The sequence below is a fragment of the Orbicella faveolata genome, unplaced genomic scaffold, assembly GCF_042242905.1.
Source record: "Orbicella faveolata isolate gen_17 unplaced genomic scaffold, um_ofav_v1 contig_36, whole genome shotgun sequence".
NCBI classification, from domain to species: Eukaryota; Metazoa; Cnidaria; class Anthozoa; order Scleractinia; family Merulinidae; genus Orbicella; species Orbicella faveolata.
Window position 1 is genome coordinate 8,049,578 of NW_028301565.1, and position 21,698 is coordinate 8,071,275.

Genomic DNA, 21,698 nt, shown 5'->3' on the forward strand with positions numbered 1-21,698 from the left:
GACCGAGACATAAAGACGCAAATGACTTCTGTCGTATATGGGAAAAAATGATTTCAAAATACTGACTTCAAATATTTAAGGTAATTCCTCACATTTGCATTGCGCATCCTTACTGCGCATAATTTATGGCGTCATAGCGCGCGTTCGTGCACGCGCACATTGAAAACATGGCGGATTTGCCCTGATATTGAGTTCTGTCCGTTGAAAAATGGCTATAGCTCACTAACGAGCTCGGGCACCCCAAATTTTTTTCCAGTCATTTTAATCAACTAATCATTAGCTATGCGTGATAAAAGACTGATCTGATTTCTATTGTTGAAAATTGAATAAATAAGGAAAATAGCAGCTGCACTGTAGTCTTTTCTATTTTGCAGTTTGATAGCCGTGTCAAGCAATTTGGTTCCAATATTTTAACAAGGATTCAGCTGTCTGTCAAAATCAAACTTAAAAAGTTTATTTGTGTCCGACACAAGTATTGACTGTAGTTCGAGGAGTGTTTTCATGAGTCTGGGCTCACAAAGAGTTTACAATAACTTGGAATGCATTCTTGTAATAAGCATTAAATAATGCTAAAATGGGACATTTTTAATGCCTCACTGCTCCTTAACGAGCATGGGCACCCCCCTTTCTTATTTTATAATTAAAGTTCTCATATGATAAATATTCAGTGGACAAAGTTTGAACAAAAATCTATTGGCAGTTTTATTTCAGGGGAATTACCTTAAGGTTATTCCTCAGAATTGCATCGCACATCCCTACTGCGCACGATTTTCGCATTCCGTCATCAGCGCGTGCATGTGCACAACATATACAAATGGTGGCTTTTTCTAAACGGCTTGCTAGAGACAAATCATCGTGTTTTCTCGGAAACGAGTACCGAGACCAAACGATATTTTTTGTTTAGTTTGAATGCAGCAATCACCGCTTTTCTATGCAGTGAATATAGACCAATTTCTATTGCAGAGTAACAAATTATCACTGAAAATGACAGCATAGCTAGCCCTCGTAAAAGATAACGTGCCCTCAAGAACACTGTGTGCTTGAAACATATTGAATCCCTGTCGACTAAATGTGAGTGCCTTTATCATGAAACGACAACTTGCCTCTCAACATTGATACAATATATCCATTGTTGTATTTCTCGCTTAACGTTCTCCCTATTTTTCTGCTCTCACAAAGCGTAAAGTGAGTGGTTCAAATATTAACGCTTCTAAAAGCAGATAATTTAAGGAATTATGGGGTTTATTGAAGAACTTCCTGTTCCTAAACGAATGCCGGGACCCCCCCCCCCCCCCCCTTTTTATTTCAAAATTCAAGTTCTCTTGATATAAGCAGCCAACTGGCAAAATTTGAATGAAAAGCTATTGTGCAAATCTGACACAAGTACGTTCTACAATGCCGGAAACGTTTTGCACACTTACTCTAGTTTCCTTGGGTAACTTATTTATATCAACAACAAAAGCGTCAAACTCTTTCAGGGTCCACATTTTTAGCGCGCGCGTGAAATCGTTTGTGTCGTAGCCGGAACGTCCATTATGACTATAATTATGACGTCATAATAAATACAACGCATTTAGTTTTCGAGTGTAGCGAGTCTTTTCAGTTCGTTTGCTGAAGAAAGCGAAAAGTTTCTATTGTAAAGCTTCTCAGAGAAATCGACTCCTGTGGATTAAAGAGGTGAGACGATCACACTGTAACTGAGAAAAGTTCAAACTGCAATTTTTTTGCGGCCTTAGCTTTCCAGCTGAAGAAAAGGAAACTTGCTGTTAGCGCATAAAGTGTGAACAAGAATTTTTTTTTTTTCATTTCGTAAAACTAGATCAACTTCTCACTGTAATAACGACAAAAACAACTCTTTAGCAACTGGAAGTTTCTGTGATTGGAAGATAATTCAAGTTTTTTTTTCTTTTGTATCGAACATTTAGTTTACTAATACTAGGTTTTGAAGAAAATTGTCTATATTTCGTCTCCAGTGCCCAGTGCCTATTCGTCGTGACTTGGATCGAAGATATCAACTACATATGCCCTTGGCTAATGAATAATCTGCGAGTAGTGGCAGAACAAGTGAATGATTTAAAGGAATGCCAAGCAGTGCGTATGCTCAGACAAATCAAGAAATTTATCGTAAACCATCCAGTCTTCTCACTCTTCCTGGCTATCCTAGTTAGCCTTGTGTTTCTGCCACTCCTCTTGTTCCTTGCCTTTGTATCAAGCTCATTCGTAGTAGTCTCAGTAAGTGCACTAACAGTCCTTGGGGGAACATTTGTCGTGGCTTTGTTCTCACTCCTTGTGGCTCTGTCCCCAGCACTGGTGTTTGGGGGCATACTGGCAGTGCTTGTCTACCTTCTGTTCTGTTTCGTCATAAAAATGCTGCAAATCATCAAGAGATTGAAGTACAAGTGCTTAGCTGCTTCCCGGCGTTTAAGACATCTTCGTCGTCGTTGTCGGAGAGAATCAGTTCAATTTGTTGGCTCACAAGTCGGCACGACATGCTTCGCGGCAGAATTCGAACATTCTTTTATCCCAGCTCTTAATGAGGACTCGTTCAGAGAGGAAGAATCCCTGAGCGGTCAATTCTAGTATCTCAGTTACTAGTATCATAAAATTCCGATAATTCCGTTTTCCCACTTTCGGAAACAAAGCCCTATTTCTACGGTTAGGCCTACCGTCCCACCTATCCGTCACTAAACAGAGCTTTTCAAAAGCACTCTTCGAATGGAAAGAATTTGAAAGTGCCGGCTTTTCGTTTTCGTGTGGACGCAGGATATCTTGAAAACGGAGCTTTTCGAAAACGATGGTGTCCTAATAATCATGTGATTTCGCTGACCGAGTTTTCCTCAACACAAATCCAAAATGAACGGTGATTGTTGCGTTTTTAAATTCCTCCGCCACGGTAGTGTAGACGGTAAACATTTGATGCGTTTTCAGAGTGAAACCTCCGTTTTCAAATCGATCCGGCTTAGTGTGGACAGAAACTTAGAGTGTGTACCCATCTCAAGCTTGCACTTAAAATTTGTCATTCCCTTCCAATTAACCGGTATTATTATCATTATTAGTCTGCCGTCACTCTTGAATTCTTTTAAGAATTAAAGAAAACAATTACGCTGCCAGAGCATGCAATATGACGTCAAAAGTATCGAAAAGTAAAAAGGAAATATATTAGAACAAATAGTTCGTTATGATATTTTGAGGTCAAATTGTTCAGTTCTTAGAAATTATGACACAAATGAAATGATTTTGTCCCTTTGATAGGGTGGTCAGAATTGATCAATAAAGCCAAAAACGTCAATAGCTAATGACGTGTTATTCATGGGTACCCAATATCATGCCGCCCAAATTTGCCCCATTTAACAATACTGCAAGAATCACATGCCGCTCTTGTGACGAGAAGACAGAACAATACTTCTGTTCCGGGATCAGGAAGTCGTTTATGGGGTCACATGTGTAACAAGCGTTATTTTACTCACATCATCAGACAAACATGCGCACTATTGATCGTCGTGAAACGTGGCTCCCGCTATTGTTACCCCCATGACGTGACAAGAACTAAGAACTCCCGACACATAAGGCCTTCCTTGTTTTGTTGCTAGGCTGCAAAGCAGACTAGATTACATCTGCTCTTCAAATAACTTTTTTGACTATTAACAACGGCATTCTTTGCTTCGAATAAAGCGAGTTTAAGGACGATGTCACAAATTTCAGTTTGAACTTATTTAATCTGATTTTCAAAGTTCTTTATCAAATTGAAGGTACCCTCAAATAGTCGCATCGTCCGTGACGAAGATTCTCCTGTTAATTAACAAATTTAGCTTTTTGGTAACAAATGCTAATTTGGTGCTAAACCAATTTTACTTCTGACTCCAGTTTCAGACCAAGCTCACCACAATATTTCAATATTAAAGAAATTGACACATGCAGCAGTGGCGGAATTTTGCAATAGACTCAGATTAATAACTAACACCTGATAAAAATAGTAACCTTACGCGGTGCTCTACTTCCTGATGCAAATTTATAGTAACTAAGTAAAAGTGATGAAAGTTTTTAAGCTTAAAAGCGTCAGTATGGAACTTACCTAGTGTCTCAGGAAATGTAATTCTTCATTGAAATACTACTTACAATTACTCACAATATTAACTAATTTCAGAACTTAGGAACTTTCTACATCTATTTTGTTTTGAATCTTGTTTTGAAAACTTTCTAATTTGCCAAAATACATCAAAGTCAAAGAACCGATTCTTGCAGTCAGTCACGAGGCACGCTATTTCCTTTTTTTCTTTGTTTCGAATTCCAAGAAACATGGAAAGTAAATCAGGTTTTGAGCTTTTTTTAGAATTTGCCTGGTGTTTATGGAAGTAGATTTCTTCACTAAATTAGCAATAACACGGCTTTCAGTTCAGTTTTTATTATTGCACACTATTTACAGAAAAACAACTTAACGTAAGATGGTTATAGTATAGAACACGCAGTTATAGTATAGAACATCGCTATCATGGTACTGTCAGAACAGAAGACTATTGTTACCAGGTAGAACGAGCGGAAGTAATTTTTTAATATTTCACTTCCGTTGTAAAGCGGAGAGCATTCTGGGATTTCACAGGCAGATGTCGATGTTTTGATGTTGTGAAAATGTCGTCGGCGGGTTGGAGAAAGAAACATAATCTTAGAAGCCCAGGATAACAAACAAACATGAAGAAGAAGAAGTTTAAGTTTGACGTTAACTTTAAGTTAAATCAACTATCGAGTGTTCCGTTCGTGAGCGGCGTCCTTTTCGCCAAAATGAGGTTACTGGAAGGTGGAAATTTCACGAGCTTTTCAACCAGGTATAAAGCTTATTAGTTGTTGAGTACTGTGAGAAAGGGCACGTCTGTTAACGGGGTATTTTTTGTTAATTTCTTCATTGTTTTAATGCTTTTCTCTTCTTTAAGGGAGGAAGTCGGCAACCACTGCGTGAAGTGGGGAAAGGACGTAACCTTTCCGTGCAAAATGACTGCGAATGTCTCTACTGGAGTTTTAGATACATGCAGTTACAGAGTGTCCATTCGAAAGGTAGGCGGCCGGCGAATGTCGCTCTTAATCCTCGCACTAGTTAAAAGATTCTCAAGGATTTGACCGTTTTTTTCTTGTAATTGCCGCTGATTTTACTGTTTTACGCTTCTCTCAAGTTTCCTACTTGTATATTGTGGTAATTTTTATTGATGTTTTGTTTTGCAATTTTTTAGTCGCCCGGGGCTCCCAGCCAGTGGTGCTGCCAAATTTTATGAGCCACCTGCAAGTCGAGTTCTTTTATTGAGGATAGAAAGCAATCTTGGCAAAGCTTTTCTGGCCCGGTAAAAGGACTTTCTCTCGGTTCTATCGATACCTGTTATCATTTCCTTGATTTTGGGACTCGAAGGATGAATATCGATGACGGAAGAATTGTGAGCGTGTCCGTTTAGGCGAAAATAAAATCCCGCGATCTGAACTTTGTCCCGATGATTGGAATAACTTTGAAGCTTACTTGTCACACTGCAAAAAATTTAGCTAGCGTTATTTCTTCTTTATCTCAGCACTATTCTTCATGCGTTTTGCTGACACATTTTTCTAATATCATGGTTCGTTGTTGTCGTTAAGCTTGATTTGTTGTTCTGGAACGACCGAGTAAATCTTGAATATATTACTCAAAACTTGTAAATCAGTTGTCAATGATTGATTCAGGACATTCTAATCCATTTTTCATAGATTCTTTTAAGGTTTTTAATCTACTGTACCTAAAATGAAGGGAATTATTTAAGTCCCTCCATGATCGTGCAATAAGTTTCGTTTATATTGCCCGGTGATGGTTAAGTCGAACAGTGCATATGATGTGGCTTCCCGAAAATGTCAAGACTTCGGGTCAGTTTAACCGCACAATAGTCTATTTATACCTTGTAGCTTGACTCATGCAAAAAGTGAAGGAAATTTTCCTTTCGCGAATAATAATCGATTGTCAAATTTCTGGAATGAATTTTACATAATTAACCAGCCAGTTTTTGCTATTATTTTCTTTACTTTGAAGAAGGAATTGCTGTCATTGCATGTGCTTCCGATCTCTTTATTTGATTTTGCTGAGTCGATTGCCATGTTTCCTGTCGTAACATGTATATCTCAGTACGAAAGAGCAAAGCACGTGCACGGTTTAAAATTGTCCTCTTCAGTTTTGTGTCAATGGTCTTTAGTTAAGCAATTTTCAGGGATAAATTCGTTTTGCTAAATATACCTGAATGAATACTGGAAATATCGTTGTAGTCTATGCATAAGCTAAATTTCAGCAGTAGAGACTAGAAATTACTTGAAAGTCCTAGGTTACGTTTGTTGCTCCTTTATCAAGCTATTCATGTAATTCTAGCCCTGAAAGTCCAAAGTATGTTTATTTTATTAAAGGCCTATAAATTTTAATCAAAAGTAATGTTTATTGCTATGTAAGTCATTTTTCTGGCTCAGTAACAGATAACTAGATATTTGTTGAGTCTAACAAGTATTTAAATTCTGGGTCTTATGCTGATTATGAAAAAGTTTTATATTATTTTAGTTTAATTTGTGGAATAATTTTACCTTGATGAGGATTTTTTTTCTTTTGAGCTTTGTCAGCCTCTATTCATTGCAACATAAATATTTGCATATGATTGCAATCTACTTCACTCAAACCAGACACATATTCTTGGCTAAATACTTCTTGTATTATCAGTATATCATGTCTCAAAAAACTGTAAGTTGGTTTTATCTGTTATATCAGTCTACAGAGTTAATTTGTTAGCTCCATATTTGCAAATTTGGATAGATTTAACAAGTTGGAGAGTCTTTGATTGACAAGTCAGTAAACATACAATGTATTACTGGTAAAACTGTTTAGAGAGCTTGGTGTCACCTTTTCAGTAGCACACTTCATGAATGCCATTGAAGATCAGGTAAAGTTCTATGCAGATATTCTTACAATTATACATACATGTGTGGCTTAAAGCATATACACTACATGCAGTGGGTATATAAGTTTAAATCAATATTTTACACTTTCAGTTTAAAAGACTAGGTTGTTGCTTGTTGTTGCAGGCACCTTGTATTAAGTTAAAAATGTTAATTTAATACAGACAATACATGTACATGAACGAGACAGTACATATACATGTACATGAATTAAGTTGTTTCTTTCGCTGTAGAGAGGTTAACCTTCCTTCAGGATGTGTTCCAGGAAGGTTACATCCTGTGACTGGCACCAGATTAGAATTAATCTTGTCTGTCCTTAATTTTGATAGCATCAGTCTTGTATTTAAAGCATCTGTGCTATGAAAACATTATTCATCATCAGGAAACACATAATTATAATTGTTTTGTTATTCAACTTTAGTGAGACTATCTTCTCTTTAGCAAGTGGTTGCCCAAAATGGCATTAAATTCTGCCTTACTGTAACAGTACACTTTAGTGGGCTATATCATGATCAAAGTTCCATTTTATGTTGTTTAAACAAACAATTGTTTTTTAAGCCTAATCCCAGTGTGGTTTAAATTATTGTTTGCTCTAAGTATGCTAATAAGGAAGAAAAAGGTAAGCAGATCAGAAGTAATTCTGGAGACAGATTTTTGGTGATATCCTTCGGTATATCAAAACTTGTGAAGTGTGACCTGTCTCTATCATGGTTTCAATTCAACTTTGTTTATATAAAATACCACCCTGGAAATGTTAAATTACTGCTGTACATTTAGTTATATTATATATACAGAGCATAAAATTGACTTTTGTAACAACAAGTAAATCAGTTTAAGCCATTTTGAAATTAAGTCATGAATGAAAATATTTACAGTATTTAATCTGTTGATAGATGAATAGTCATTTCTGGGATGTCATTGTGCCTCGAGATGAGTTTTCCTTTAAATCCATTCATAAAACATTTGTGTCACTTGCATGTTCATTTTCATGTAAGTCAAACTCATTTTCATTGCGTGTCATTTTGCACAAGCACTCATTTTTAAACAGATACTAAATGCAAGTACTTGGAAATGGCTTACTGTATGTCTGGAGACAAACGTAATACCAAATTTATTCTTAGACTCAGTGGTATACATTGTAATTGATGTGTATCCTTCTCAGACAGGGTAAATATTTTTTTAGGAATTTACTTGTATTGTCAGTTTAAATGCATATTTTCCAAACCTTTAATCACAGTAAAACTAATAACGCATATAGCCACTTAAAAGCTTTTCATATAGCTTATCAGTAATATGTAACCTTTTGAAAAATATATATAAACTGTCTGAGCAGGATATGTCATTTAAGAGTGAATGCCTATAAAAATGGACCTAAATCGCCTATCAATGGCACAGGTCGAAAAATTGATTTCGCTTGTATTTTGTCCATAGATAGGTCCTAGTAAGAATAGAAACGGACCATAGTTAGTTTCTGCTAATACAGCTTTCTTTGGTAGAAATACGCCAAAAACGATTTCGACCCGACTGGGCTCAAAATCTACTTCCGGTTTTGCTGAATTTTCCGAATATTTGATTGCTTCGCGCTCCGCAGAACAACTACTTGAGAATCTTTCAATGGATTTTATATTCAGTTCAGGTCTTGGTAGTATGACTGAGCGAAAAATAAAATAAATCAAAGTTAGTTTTGACCCCGAAAAGAGGTAAAACTGAAACGCAAAATTTTACAGTATGTCGCAAGAGAATTATTGCTTAAAAACATCGCCATATTTTTCTATGGGCTATAACTTTAAATACCATAAAAACACTTTCTACGGGTTAAATATACACCCACCTGTTAGGATATCAAAAAATATCTCTGGGCAAATGGTTTCAAGTCGCCCGCTTGGCCTGTGTTTCTCATAGATTTTGCCCAAAATCCGCTGTTGGAATGTAAGCAATTGCGTGACGCGGATAGCCACTCTCGAGTAAAATATTCGTTTCCAGCAGTCCGATGAAAGCAATTTTTGAAACGTTGTGTGGATAAAATAATGGAAAATGTTTTTTTTGTTGTTTTTTGTTTTTGTTTTTTTTGTTTAACTTAGTATAAATATATCAGTTTTTTCATTTGCATTGCGACACCCACGACATCCATGATAAAGAACGTTACTACAGTACTCCGGGAAATGATTTTAACACTTGTTTATTTTATTGATTTCACTGATAACTTACAACACAGTAGCAGTTTCAGAGATACACTTAACCAATCCTCTATGATTTATGGCAACTGAATCATTGACTGACAAATAAAGTCAAGTGGAAATACCATAATTTCTATAGACTACTAACTGTGTGACGGCATCTCAGCTCTTCTAGCTGTGTAGAAAATTTGTACCTACACAATATGCTCAAACTCAGCTAGAAAACCCGGAATTTCTTGAATTGAATTAGCCGAGGAAGAAATTGCGTTTAAGTTTCAATCATACTGGGAAAAAAATACATCTTTTCTACTTTGGTTGTTTGATCAATTAACTGAAATTTGCAGATCAAAACACTGGTAGACAAATAAACATTACAGTGGTCGATCTAGAACTAGGTTTACCATAAAGGAGTTCCCGAATTCATCAATTTTAGAGTATTCGGATTAGTAGGGGTTTACAGTGAAGGGATATTCGGATTCTTAATCGTTTATACACGACGATAACTCCGGGAACATTCATGATGGAATGGTTAACAAGCAGTTTGTTGCCTCGACAACGAGAAACAAAATGCCTCCGAAAATAAGGCTAGGGGTAGGTTGAGACAGTCTGAAGTTTTCTTTCAACTCGCTGACCACGGTACTGTTGTCCATCATGCCAGGTTCCTCCAGGTATTTACTTAGGGTTTAGGGTCGAAAACCGTCGAGGTTTTCGATCGTGCCATCGTCGTCATCTGCGCAGTAAAGTATAAATTGGGCACGGTTTCTGAGGAGTATGGCATTACCCATTATAAAAGTGATTACCTACACCTGAAACAGCACGAGGTAATCACCCAGCGACCGCCATCAAATGGCCATCAATGCGCCTACGACTCGACTACGACTGGATCATGTAATCCGCCATTTTCGTTCCACCGCAAACTCAAAAGATCACAGGTGGAAAAATATCTGGATTCGAGAGAAAATCGTTCACACGACAAAACTCTCCGGATTCAAAAGTTTTCGGATTCAAAGTTCCCACTTTAAATTCCGGATTCAAAATCTCCAGAGACACGACCAAACCGGGGGGTTTTTATTTCGGTTTCGTCCACTTTTGTGTAAATGGCAAAATCAATCCGGCACTAAAACATTCTGGATTCATCACGAATCCGGAACAATTTCCTCTAGTGTAAACCTGCAATCCTGGCCATAAGTTGTTGGGACACCTCCCATTTTTGCACGCTGAAACCCACGATTTCAACTACGTCCTTAACGTTTTAGAACAAAAGATGAATGGAAGCAAGCACAATTGACCCCCCTCTCCCCTAGCAATGTTGCATGAAAATGAAGCTATTCTGAAGACTAGATTGGATGTGGGAAAAAAGGAAAAAGGGACAATAGAAAGTGGTTAGACAGTTGTGTTGGAACCAAATGCGATTGCTGAAAAATTGCTATTATTGGAATAAGACGTGAATATCTATCTTATCGTCTCTTTAGTTCGAGAATACTGTTCTAGGAGGTGAACAACTCTTGAAACGAGGCTATTCTGAGGCTATTGTCAAGGATTTTTTTTCTTCAAGATTTTTATCAACATTGACAGGGGGAGGGGTAGGCGGGCTTGCGCGGTTTTGGTCTTAAGAGAGGCTGCCTGTGAAGTCATCTGCCGTAACTGTCCCAACACTTTTGACCAGGATTGTAGTCTTAAATGAACAGCGAACATCCATCTTGTTTTGTTCGCGGAAGTCAGTCACAGAGGAGCGAATTTCAATGAAATATATATATAATTTGATTAAGCAATTAGCCAAAAATAGGTTGGCCACCAAAACAGTTTAGGGTTTAGCCTAACTTTAACCTTAAGTTTTAAGACTGAAGAAAAAAAGGAAAAAGCACTGAGCATTTCAGTTGTTTGAAACAGAAACATTCGCGCACAATGAACTATGTATAGTACGTGGGTAACCAGGAAAGCAATCCGTCCAGCACAGTAATTGTTCAAATTAACAGCTTACCGAGACACTCGCACTGTCAATGCCCCTTATTTATGACTTTTAGGATTTGTTTACTTTACTTTTTCCGACTTTTTAGCAGGAGAAAAAGTACTAAATGTGCTGGCACAAATAAAAAGGTTTAACCGAAAATCGATCCGTCGAAATCAACAAATACAAATTTAATCACTGTAGCGTTCCTTCAGATCACGTAAGGCTACAAACCAACAATATCAACTTTTCATTACGCTTAACAAATGAACTTAGAACGATTTTCTTTCTAGAACTCGTTCTTGTAATTAAAATGATCAGAGAAAGAACGACAGCCTAAAACGACATAGCAGTAACACCCGAACTCCGAGTAAATTGCTTTTAATTGGTGTTTTTAATTAACGAAATTTCCAAAGCGATGACTTTCAAAATATAAAAGTTAAAAGTGGTCCATTATGTTTTTCTTTTTTCACCCAAATGTTCTAAGATAGCCATCTGCGGTTTGTTGGAAATGAATTATGTATTCAGGGTGACCGCTAGAGTCACGCAATTGTTTACATTCTCACGGCGGTTCAGGGAAAAATTCATGAGAAGCACAGGCCAAGGCGGGCGACTTAAAACCATTTGCCCAGAGATATTTTTTGATTTTCAAACAGGTGGGTGTACAGTTAACCCGTACAAAGTGTTTTTATGGCATTTAAAGTTATAGCCCATAGAAAAATATGGCGATATTTTAGTGCTATAATTCGTTTGAAACACATCGTAATATTTTCCATTCATGTTCGATCTCGTTTCAGGCTGAAACGAAGCCTCGATTTATTTTATTTTTCGCTCAGTCATACAATGAAGACCTGAGCTGAATGTAAAGACCATTGAAAGATTCTCAAGTAGCTGTTCTGCGGAGCGCGAAGCAATCAAATATTCGGAAAATTCAGCAAAACCGGAAGTAGATTTTGAGCCTAATCGGAAAAAAATCGTTTTTCACAAATTTCTCCCCAAAAAAGCTGCATTAGCAGAAACTAACTATGGTCCGTTTGTTTACTAGCTAGGGCCAATCTATGGGCAAAAAATGAGCAAAATCGATTTTTCGACTTGTGCCGTTGTTTGGTCCATAATTATGGGCACTGGCTCTTAAAACCTACCAGGACTGGTTTCATTTACATTTACATTTACAAGTGTCTTGGTTAAATGTTATTTCAATTAACGATTAATCAGTTAAGGGTTTTGAATACATTTTCCACCTTGTGTGGTATAATTGCTTAGAATACTAGGTTAGAATAAGAACAGTTGTTGTTCATGTGGTCTTACGCCAAATGAGTGTAATTTTCTTTGTTAATCAGCCACTGTAAAAAGTTGTTTTATTATGAGAAGACATGCTAACTTTCAAAATAATATTACTTTTTGTTAATATTTAAGGCAGGTTGAATTTCAACTACCATTTCAAATTTCACTTTTAAGTTGCAATGGTCGGCATTTTCAGCAATGATAGCTCAGTAATTTTTTGTGAAAGTTGAAAGACTTCCTTTTATTTTACAGTTTTTTTTTTAAGGTTGAAAATTTGTCATTTATTTGATAGATGTAGTAGAAATAATTTACATGTATTTTTTTTCCTCCCTTTGTAATTATATTTCTGATCATAAAGTACCTACATTGTAAACAACACATCTGAAGGTTTTTCAGGGTGTCAGTGAATGTAAACCTACATGTACATGTAGTTCATGACTTGGGTAATATATTGAAAGAGTTCATCAGCTACAAGTGAATATATAAAAGATTATCTATTTGAACTGCAGAGAAAGATATCATATGAAGACATGGTTGATCATCGGAGTTATAACTTAATAAGTAGTTGTGAAATTGCTTAATATAATAAGTTGTATGTATAATTGCAATGATCAATCCTGTCTTCAGTACATCAGTTGTAGGTAATTTACTCTATGACAGCTGTTTGTATTGTACATTCTACCCTGATGTAACTTAGTAATTAAATTAACAGTAACCATAATGACCTTGTTCAACTTGGCTCTCAAGAGATTGTTTACTTGTTTGCATTATAGGAAACCAAAGGGGGCAAAGCTCACATAAAGGTATGGAAAACTTTAGATTCCTGACCACCAATTTAGTTTAGATTTGCTGCTTGTAATTAAATTATTTTCAATTTTGGTGATGTTCAAATAGCTGTTTTTCATTTCTGTATTTAATAGACACATTGGAACGTGAGAACTAAATGTTTAACAAAATTTACAGACTGATAGTTTGACAACGGAATGTTGTTAACTAGTAATGTTTAATTTCAACTGCAGACAATTACATGTAATTATAATCTGTGAACACCTTGAGTAAAAGTATTGTATGGTGAAACATAAGCTTCCACAACCCTCTCTTTAAGTCTCTTACACAGTCCAGAAGGGTTGTGGTGGTCAGGAGAAAAATTCTTGAAGGTCAGGGAAATGTCTGGGAATTTAAATTTAAGTCAAGAAAAATTGACATTTTCTTCAAAAGTCAGGAAAAACTGATTTTGGTCTATACCACTGAAGGCAGGAAGATGTATCTCAGCAATGTCACTGTATCTCTGCAATGTTTTTCCTTGATGAAAAAGACAAATTTGTTGAAAGCTTATTAGTCGTAGAGAAAATGGTGGAAAGGACGGTTGAAGGGGAGGCTAGAGATGGCTACCATAGTAATTAATATATATCTGGCATTTTGTATTTACTTTGTCAGGAAACTATAATATTATTAAATAAATTTTGAAAACTGATGTCTTCGGCAACCATGACAGTGAACTGTCGTAATTTTCATTGACACACAACAGTTCTCCATTCTAATGTTTCTTTCTTGAAAAGCAGCTGTGAACTCAACTACTCGCCACCCCCTCCCCCACTTCTGCAAAAAAGAATTTTAACCACAAAGGAAAGACATGTATACCGTTGCATCAATTGGCATACACTGTACTATTAATATTTGTGAGCTTTTCTATAAATTAATTATTAATGAAGAATGCTTTAATTTAAATTTTTTTCCCAGCTTGGCTTTGTGGACATCAACCTTGCAGAGTTTGCTGGATCAGCTTCATTTACTACAAAGCGATATATATTGGAGGGGTATGAAGACAAGACTTTGCGACAGGACAACTCTATTCTTGAGGTATTTTACACTATGTTGTGAACTACTGTGTTTTGTGAACTATTGTTTGTGAACTGATCAACATGACACAAGCGTGGGACAAAGAAAAATCTGAGACCCCGACAGGAATCAAACCTCTGACCTCCCAAACACCAGGCGGGTGCTCTATCCACTGAGCTATGGGAACTCATGGAGAGCAAGTTCATTAAGGTCATTAAGGTCATTTAGCTGAGTTAATATGTGGCAAGTCTCCTGCATACTGCTAGGATCAGCACTGTCGAAGTCTTCCTGAGTGTGATAAATGAATAAAGATGGTGAATTTTAAGCGCAGTAATGAAATGTGAAAAGTGAACTACTAAACATGACACAAGTGTGGGACAAAGAAAAAGTCTGAGTCCCCAGCAGGAATCAAACCCATGACCTCCCGCACACTGTGCGGGCACTCTATCTACTGAGCTACGAGAACTCATGGAGAGCAAGGTCATTTAACTAAGTTGTGTTGTTAGAAAAATGTATTTCCTTTTTTTTTTCTTTTTGCAAAATATTGTGCTACAAATATATCTTTTTAGAAACCTTGAGAATAATATTGTAAACACAGGCTAGTACAGAAATCTCATGAGAGATCTTTTTTGCCACTTAGTGTCGGTGTAGGAGAAACTGCTCGCTTGGTAGATGTGCCCAGTAGTTTTACTTAATTAGTTCTTTTTATCATTTTTGAAGGGAAAAAATTAATGAGAATGTTGGTCCTTATAGTGACTTTGCAGTGGTTGCACAGTCTGTACGTAAGCTTTACGTCTCATTTATTTTCAATTGCTTACATGTGTTTAAGGTTGAAGTTAGCATGCAGCTCACATCAGGAGATCCACTTTTTAAAGTGTAAGTACACAACTGAAGACTTGCTTTTAATTATTTTTCTACACTATGGCATATAGAGGATACATTGTGAATTGTCCCTCTAAGAAAAGGTCTCATTAGTATCATGTGAATTTTTCTTCCAAAGGCCTTATGCACCTTCACACAATCAAATAACTACAGAAACTGCAGAAAACAGAGCACCACCCTCTGACCATCCTGTTGAGGACTCAACAAACAACTCAACTGCAGGGGCCGAGGCAGGGAAATCAATCCTCAGCAGTAGCCCAGAAAGTGCGGCAGAAAGCCAGGATGCTGCTGGCAGTGATCCTGACAAAGTGTCATTCATTCCTGGGCATGCACGCAGCTTCAGTGAACCAGCGTGCAGCAGTAACAACAGTAGCCATGTCAGGAGCACCAGTCAATTGTCACGGATATCAGGGTACTCTACTGGTCATTCTTTTTCATCCAGCTTGGAGGGGAGATCTAGTAGGAGGTATTCTATATTAGAATGGTGTTGGCATACTGAAGTGGCATGCACTCACCATTTCTTTACATGCCTTTTTGTTTAGCTTGTGTTCAAGAACATTTTATTTGAAAATTTTCTGGTTTTTGGTTTGTTTGTTTGTTTGTTTGTTAGAACTTACACACTGCTAAACATTTTGTTTCTTTTCTTTGAATTTCTTCTGCCACTTCTGCCACTCTTTAATTTTTTTTTTTTGCAAAGAATGATTTATTGTTCAAGTATGCAGCACCATTGGGTTTTAAAAGTTAGTTCATGTTATGTAACGTTGGGTAAATGCCAGCTACTAACACTTTTAAAACCCCCAATATTTCTGATTAACAAATATTGTATTAGATTACCAGGTTGAGATTTCTAATATATTACCAAGTAGCTTGTAGATTTCTATACATCAATATGTGTTAATATAAGCTTCATAAATGATGTACCAGTATCTAATCAGTATCTAATATGTAAAGTCACTGCCCTGAAGTTATACTGTAGTTAAGTACTAATTACTGTTGTCAATTTATGCAGGAAACAGAGTTCAGGATCAGGACATGTTAAACACTCAGGCTGTATCCTTTAGTCCATTGTTTTATATAATTATACACAATTTCTTGTATTTTTTTTTCTTGTAAAAAGCGGCCCAAGAGTGTCTACATGCACCTGGCAGATTTGATGTGGAGGGAAAAAAGATTTGGAAGATTGGGGGAGGGAGAAGGGGAGGGGGTGGTCATGGGAAGGACAGGAGTGGTGACCCTCAGGATAATCTGCAATCCCATTTAGCAGAAGAGGCCATAGTCATGGATGTGGTAACCAGAATTAAGCAGTGACAATGATGTGCTGGTCTGCTTCGCTGATGGTTGCTGGATTGTTCATTCCTCCTTGTTTTCTGAGCTGTACAATGATGTGTTTATCATCCTTAACAATCCAAAAGCTGGTGACACCGCTTTTTGTGACTCTGAACAGACATTATCACCTCCTGCAGAAAGGCAAGGCAAAAGAATTAGTTGGAAGGTTTGTGCATGTAATCTATACATCTTTTAAGCAGTCACTGACTTAAACTTAGCTTGTTTTTCCACTGTTCTACTGTTGGTGATGGAGTACAATGAATGGTGAGTTTTTGGGATCAGGTGTTGAAATTTTTTGAACCCCAGTTGAAGCCCCTGTTAGTGGACACCCTTGGGACTAGAAAAAGTGTCTGCTAAAGAGTTTAGAGAGAGAGGTGTCTGTTTATGGGAGATGTCCGCTTACGGGAGGCGTCCATTAGCAGGGGTTCCACTGTAATGCAATGGTGGGAATATAAAACCTTAAAACTACATTGTAATCACACTGCATTTTTATTTCTCTGTAAACAGAAACAAGATGACCAAAGATCAAGTCACAGTAGAGTTAATGCAGATGATGTCATTGAGCAAATATTTAGTGGGTGAGTTAATGTAATTGATAAAGATTTATTATTATTGTAGTTATTATTATTTTCTTTCTTTTTTTTTTTACAGTCAACTACAAACTGGTAATTGTTGGGGTCTTTTGTTTTTTTTTGAACTTCCCAAAAATCTTGATGAAAGTAGATTTATGTAATACAGTATTTAACTGATAATTTAAGACAAGGATGGATATGGCAAGATTATCTTCCACATCCGCCATGGTACTCTTTTCCTGCTCCTGGGTCCGCCTCTGGACCTTCTATATACCGCTATTTCGACAGCTGTGTAATCTATGTTTATTTCATCATTTGTGTAATGCTTGTGAATGATTTTCTTTCAGACACAATTTTTCAGGTGATGAAAATCCATCAGGTAAAACACAGTACTAATGTCTTTTATTAAACGAATAATTATACATGTAGCAATGTTCATTTTTCTTGGCACACACAATGTGGCATTGATAGCTGGTTGGATAACAGCTGATCAGAACATAATAGTTCACAAAAGTTCTTTTTTGGATAGGGTGTTCCATTTATTCTGGTAACTCAGAGGGCAGTTTTGGTGACAAATATACAATCAACGCTAACTGACTGACCTTTTAGAAATCACAATGAACCAACCAGAACATAACAGTGTTTAGTTGACTAACCAGTTTCTCATGTCAAGGTGTGTTTTGTGATATCAGTTGTGAGCTTTCTAATCAGCAGTGGAATGTAATTTCTCTATGGATTAGGTGATGAACTTCAAGGTAATCAGCTATCCGTGTTCTTCACAAAAGATGGAACACTTCCTGGAGGAATATTTAGCAGGTTGGTTTATAGTCTCTAGGGACCTTGGCAGTTATACTTTCCACTTTCCACTATGTGATAAATAACATGATGTGCAACAACACTCTGAGATGCAATAATAACAATAATAATAATTTGCTGATGCCCATGTGTTTTGCTACTCTGCTCATGGGAATACAAGGCTGTACAGCTGTCAGATAACTGCAGCACACAGTTTGGTATCACAGCCCTCTCCAGCTATCTTGAATAACTTTGTATGAGACATGATGCAAGTGGAAGAAACAAGTAGCGTAGACTGTAACTGTGCCTTTTCTTTTTAGGTATAGATATGATAAGTTGCTTTTCAATGAATCAAATTGTGTGCTTTGGTGAGGACTGTCTGTGTCAGTACAGTTATTAGAGAGGAAAAATTTCTGTTATTATTGACGTCACCTCTTTTTTGTATCATGCTATCACAAGATCAGTGTCAACTATCAGTAGTTGCATCATGGTGATACAGTCATACATATGTGTCAATTTGCATAAAATGGTATATCTTTGCATTACTATTTAATATCTTGTTTTCTACCAGTGCTGAAGCTCTGTGTGAGCTTCTTTTTAGAGCTTAAAAGGAAGCCAAGGAGGGTTTAAATCAGAGTTTGTTCTAATCTATGTCTTGTAATCTGTTATCTCTAATCTTGCAGGCCCATTCCAGAAGACAAGTACCGGACATTGTAAATTTAATATGCCCTCTACTACAGTAATCCATGGACTAGGCAGTTCATGTATGCCTTTGCTTACATCACTTCCTCCATAGAGTGCTTACACGGAAGAGAGGAACATTACTGAAGGGAAAGCTCTTTCTAGTGTTTTATATTATATGCATATGCTCTGCTTAGTTGAGGGCTAACATGATAGATCAACCCTAGGCCTTCTATAACTACATTTTTATAGTTGCCACGCCCACTGTTAATGAGTATTGTGTGGCAAGGAGACAAGTTTGTTACATTTTTGAAATATGTATATACATGTACGTGTGTTAACTTGTTTTCTCTTCCATGGATGGAGGAAGTGTGACTCTAATAATTTATGTGTCACATAGGCGTGATTCATGTTTTCTAGTAAGAGTTTTATTGTTTTGTCTCAATATAACCACTTGCCATTGGATGTACAGTGGAACCCTGTTAATCTGGTCACCAAGGGGCCACAAAAAACTGACCCCACTAACAGGGTGGCTATACGGTGGGGTCCCACTGTATATACCCTGTTAGGCAGAGATAAGAAAAGGGATTCTCTGTCTTTTAGGTTACTGGATCAATTCTGTGCAAATTAGTTGTTAGTTTTAGAATGCTTTTCTTTTCTTAATTGTTGATACCTTTGATGGATAATATTAACCATTTGTTTACTATATTTGAGGGGTAGTGGATAGTATTTTTCCAGACATTGAACAAGCATCACAAAATGATGGAAGTCTATTATTAGTTTATTAAACTGAGTGCATGCAATAACTTAGTGACTGTAGATCCAGTCATTGATTGTTTGCTAAATTTGTGATCATTTAAGTTTGATTGCAACTCACTTTCATTTATCCTGTTAGGACCGTAGCCAGTACAAGGCAAACTGAGGCACTTGCCTCCTCAGTCATTTTTTTAGTTGTTGTTTTCTTTTTTTGTAGAGGAAAGTGCTAAATACCTAAGTAGAGATTTTTACCATGGACATTGTCTCAGTCATAATTTATTTCTGGCTACGGCCCTGTCTATTATTTTGTAAACTGCAAAATGGGTATTGGCTACCACTGTTACTAAAACTTCACTCCCAAGAACTTACATTAAGTGTATTGTAAAACAAAGCAGTGTATGGAGACAGAGAACCTTCAAGCAGGCTTCTTGACAACAGTCATCTAGTGTCCTGGGGACTCTGAATGGCTGATCTGGTTTTTCATATAGAGTTTTGCTTTTACAGATCTGATCGGAATGAAAAATTGAAGCAGTGCTTCAACTTGGTTGCACTATTGCTAAATACATATTGAATACCATGCTAGATGAAATTAGCAGTTTACACTGGCAGTTTTAATGAGAAATTATTTTGTTAGTTATATCGATTTAGAAACCAAAAGAACAAACTTATGATTGTAGTTAGACCTTTTGCAATTGTTTATTTGACTGTTTAAGTATAAGTGTGCTATAATTTATAGTAACCAGCTTTTTTTTTCAACTTTCTCAAATTTATAATAATTAATGAAAAGTTAAACCATTAATTTAAAGACATCTACAGCTAAGAGAAAATACTGTAGACCTATGAGAGCAAATAAGAAGAGTTTTAATATTACAAAGATTTAGGTAAATAACATTGACGAGCTCAAACCCTGCCATAAGATATTCCTTCAAATATTTTAGAATTTGATTGCAGGGCAAGCAATGGAGTATTTATTAACATTTCACTTAATGATAGGTATGTGTGTATGTAGTAAATGGTGCTATTGAAATGAATCTGTTCATCTCAAATGGTTGTTGATGGTTATAACATTTTCAGCTGACCAAATATTAGTTCTAATCATTTAAATTGGTCGCACTGTAAATTATGAGTGAGTGTTATAGGTGTAAGGATCCACGCCATACAAAAAGAAAATCATCGTTATCAGTGAAGGAGTCCTATTACAGGGATTGCGTAATGTTCTATGCATGTAGACCAGATTGGTTGTTTAATTTAATGCAAATCCTTTGAATGATGATTTTTTAAAATGTGCACTACACATTTGTCAAAGAAATTTAGGATCATTAAGCTTATTGTCTACTTTCACAACTTGAAGGAATACTTGTTCCCAGATCTTATCGTATTTCGTGGCCACTGGGGCCTAGGCATGGGTGTGGTTGTTGCTGAAAAACTTGTTATTTTTTTGCTTTGCGGGGTAAGGTGTTGGGGAATGCAACATGCCTATATTGTGTAGAAGACAAAACATCAAGGCTACACTAGCTAGAATGGTTTTCTTTGGTCGTCACCAGTCATTCCCAGCTATTGTTAAAAATGCTTTTATTTCTTATCGCGTGATACTTGAGCAGAAAGTGAAGATGACTTTAAGTGGTTGAATAATGTTGGTAGTGCATGATGTGGTAGGATGTTAAAAGAGCTCTAGGGAAAAGTTCTTTCATGGTGAAGTTCTTCAGCTGGTTCTGAAGACCGCGCCAAGACCTTACTCTGCTGCTCTTTGACATTAAGTGAAGGGTGATCTAAGATTTTATTCTCCATTTTATAGTCACTCGCTGGTTTAATTTTAGAATGTAAATAAAGCAAATTGTTGTCACAGCTGTAGTCACGGGCTTGTTTTTGGTGCCACTTTTGGGCTCAAGTTACTACTAGTCTCGTGATATAGGTCGTCAACCGCATCCTAGTAACCAACGATCAGCCGAGCTGGAAAAGTCAACACTTCTGGTGAAGAAGTTGGTTGAAACTTGGCCAAACTTGCCGGTAATTCAACCGATCAATGTCTCTTTCATTCCTTCGCTGTTGACCCCGCGCTAGTCAGCCTCTCCTTACCTCTCTCTCTCTCTCTCTCTCTCTCTCTCTCTCTCTCTCTCTCTCTCTCTCTCTCTCTCTCTCTCTCTCTGTCTCGATTCTGGTCGAGATGAGCTTAACAGGCTAAGTGTCTCATGGAGGATTTAATTTGTCGTTTTTCGCTTCCTATCGTTGTGTACAATGAGTTTTAAGAGTAAATTTTGCCGAGTCCTTACAGTGCGCGAGAGCTTATCCGGGTCAGGGTTGCCACAGATCAGGAAATGGACATGGAAAAAAATTCTTCAAGGTCAGGGAAAAGTCGGGGAATTTAAATTTGAGTCAGGGAAAATAGACATTTAGAAGAAAAGTCAGGGAAAATCGAAATAATTTAATACGGCTGAGTTAATACCATTGAAGGCACAACGATATTTATCAGTCCTATTGAATGAGTGGAAAAGAGGGCTT

General features: G+C 36.9%; 2 protein-coding genes across 3 annotated transcripts; both read left to right on the top strand.

Moving 5' to 3' along the window:
* Positions 1-1,353: 1,353 nt before the first annotated feature.
* LOC149102162 (uncharacterized) lies at positions 1,354-2,724 on the top strand. The gene is made up of 2 exons (XM_089274542.1): positions 1,354-1,383; positions 1,897-2,724. The coding sequence occupies exons 1-2, from the start codon at positions 1,354-1,356 to the stop codon at positions 2,578-2,580; spliced, it is 714 nt and encodes a 237-aa protein (XP_089130668.1). The 3' UTR covers positions 2,581-2,724.
* Positions 2,725-4,563: 1,839 nt separating this feature from the next.
* Positions 4,564-21,044, top strand: LOC110049008 (EEIG family member 2-like). Of its 2 annotated transcripts, none has more exons than XM_089274883.1 (12): positions 4,564-4,820; positions 4,926-5,046; positions 13,122-13,151; positions 14,089-14,208; positions 15,017-15,063; positions 15,188-15,535; positions 16,079-16,119; positions 16,482-16,561; positions 16,903-16,973; positions 17,315-17,346; positions 17,708-17,783; positions 18,446-21,044. In XM_089274883.1, the coding sequence occupies exons 1-12, from the start codon at positions 4,687-4,689 to the stop codon at positions 18,477-18,479; spliced, it is 1,134 nt and encodes a 377-aa protein (XP_089131009.1). In that variant the 5' UTR covers positions 4,564-4,686; the 3' UTR covers positions 18,480-21,044. The 2 variants fall into 2 exon arrangements, with proteins under 2 accessions (XP_089131009.1, XP_089131010.1); XM_089274884.1 differs by having other exon boundaries at positions 15,188-15,481.
* The last annotated feature ends 654 nt before the right edge of the window (positions 21,045-21,698 follow it).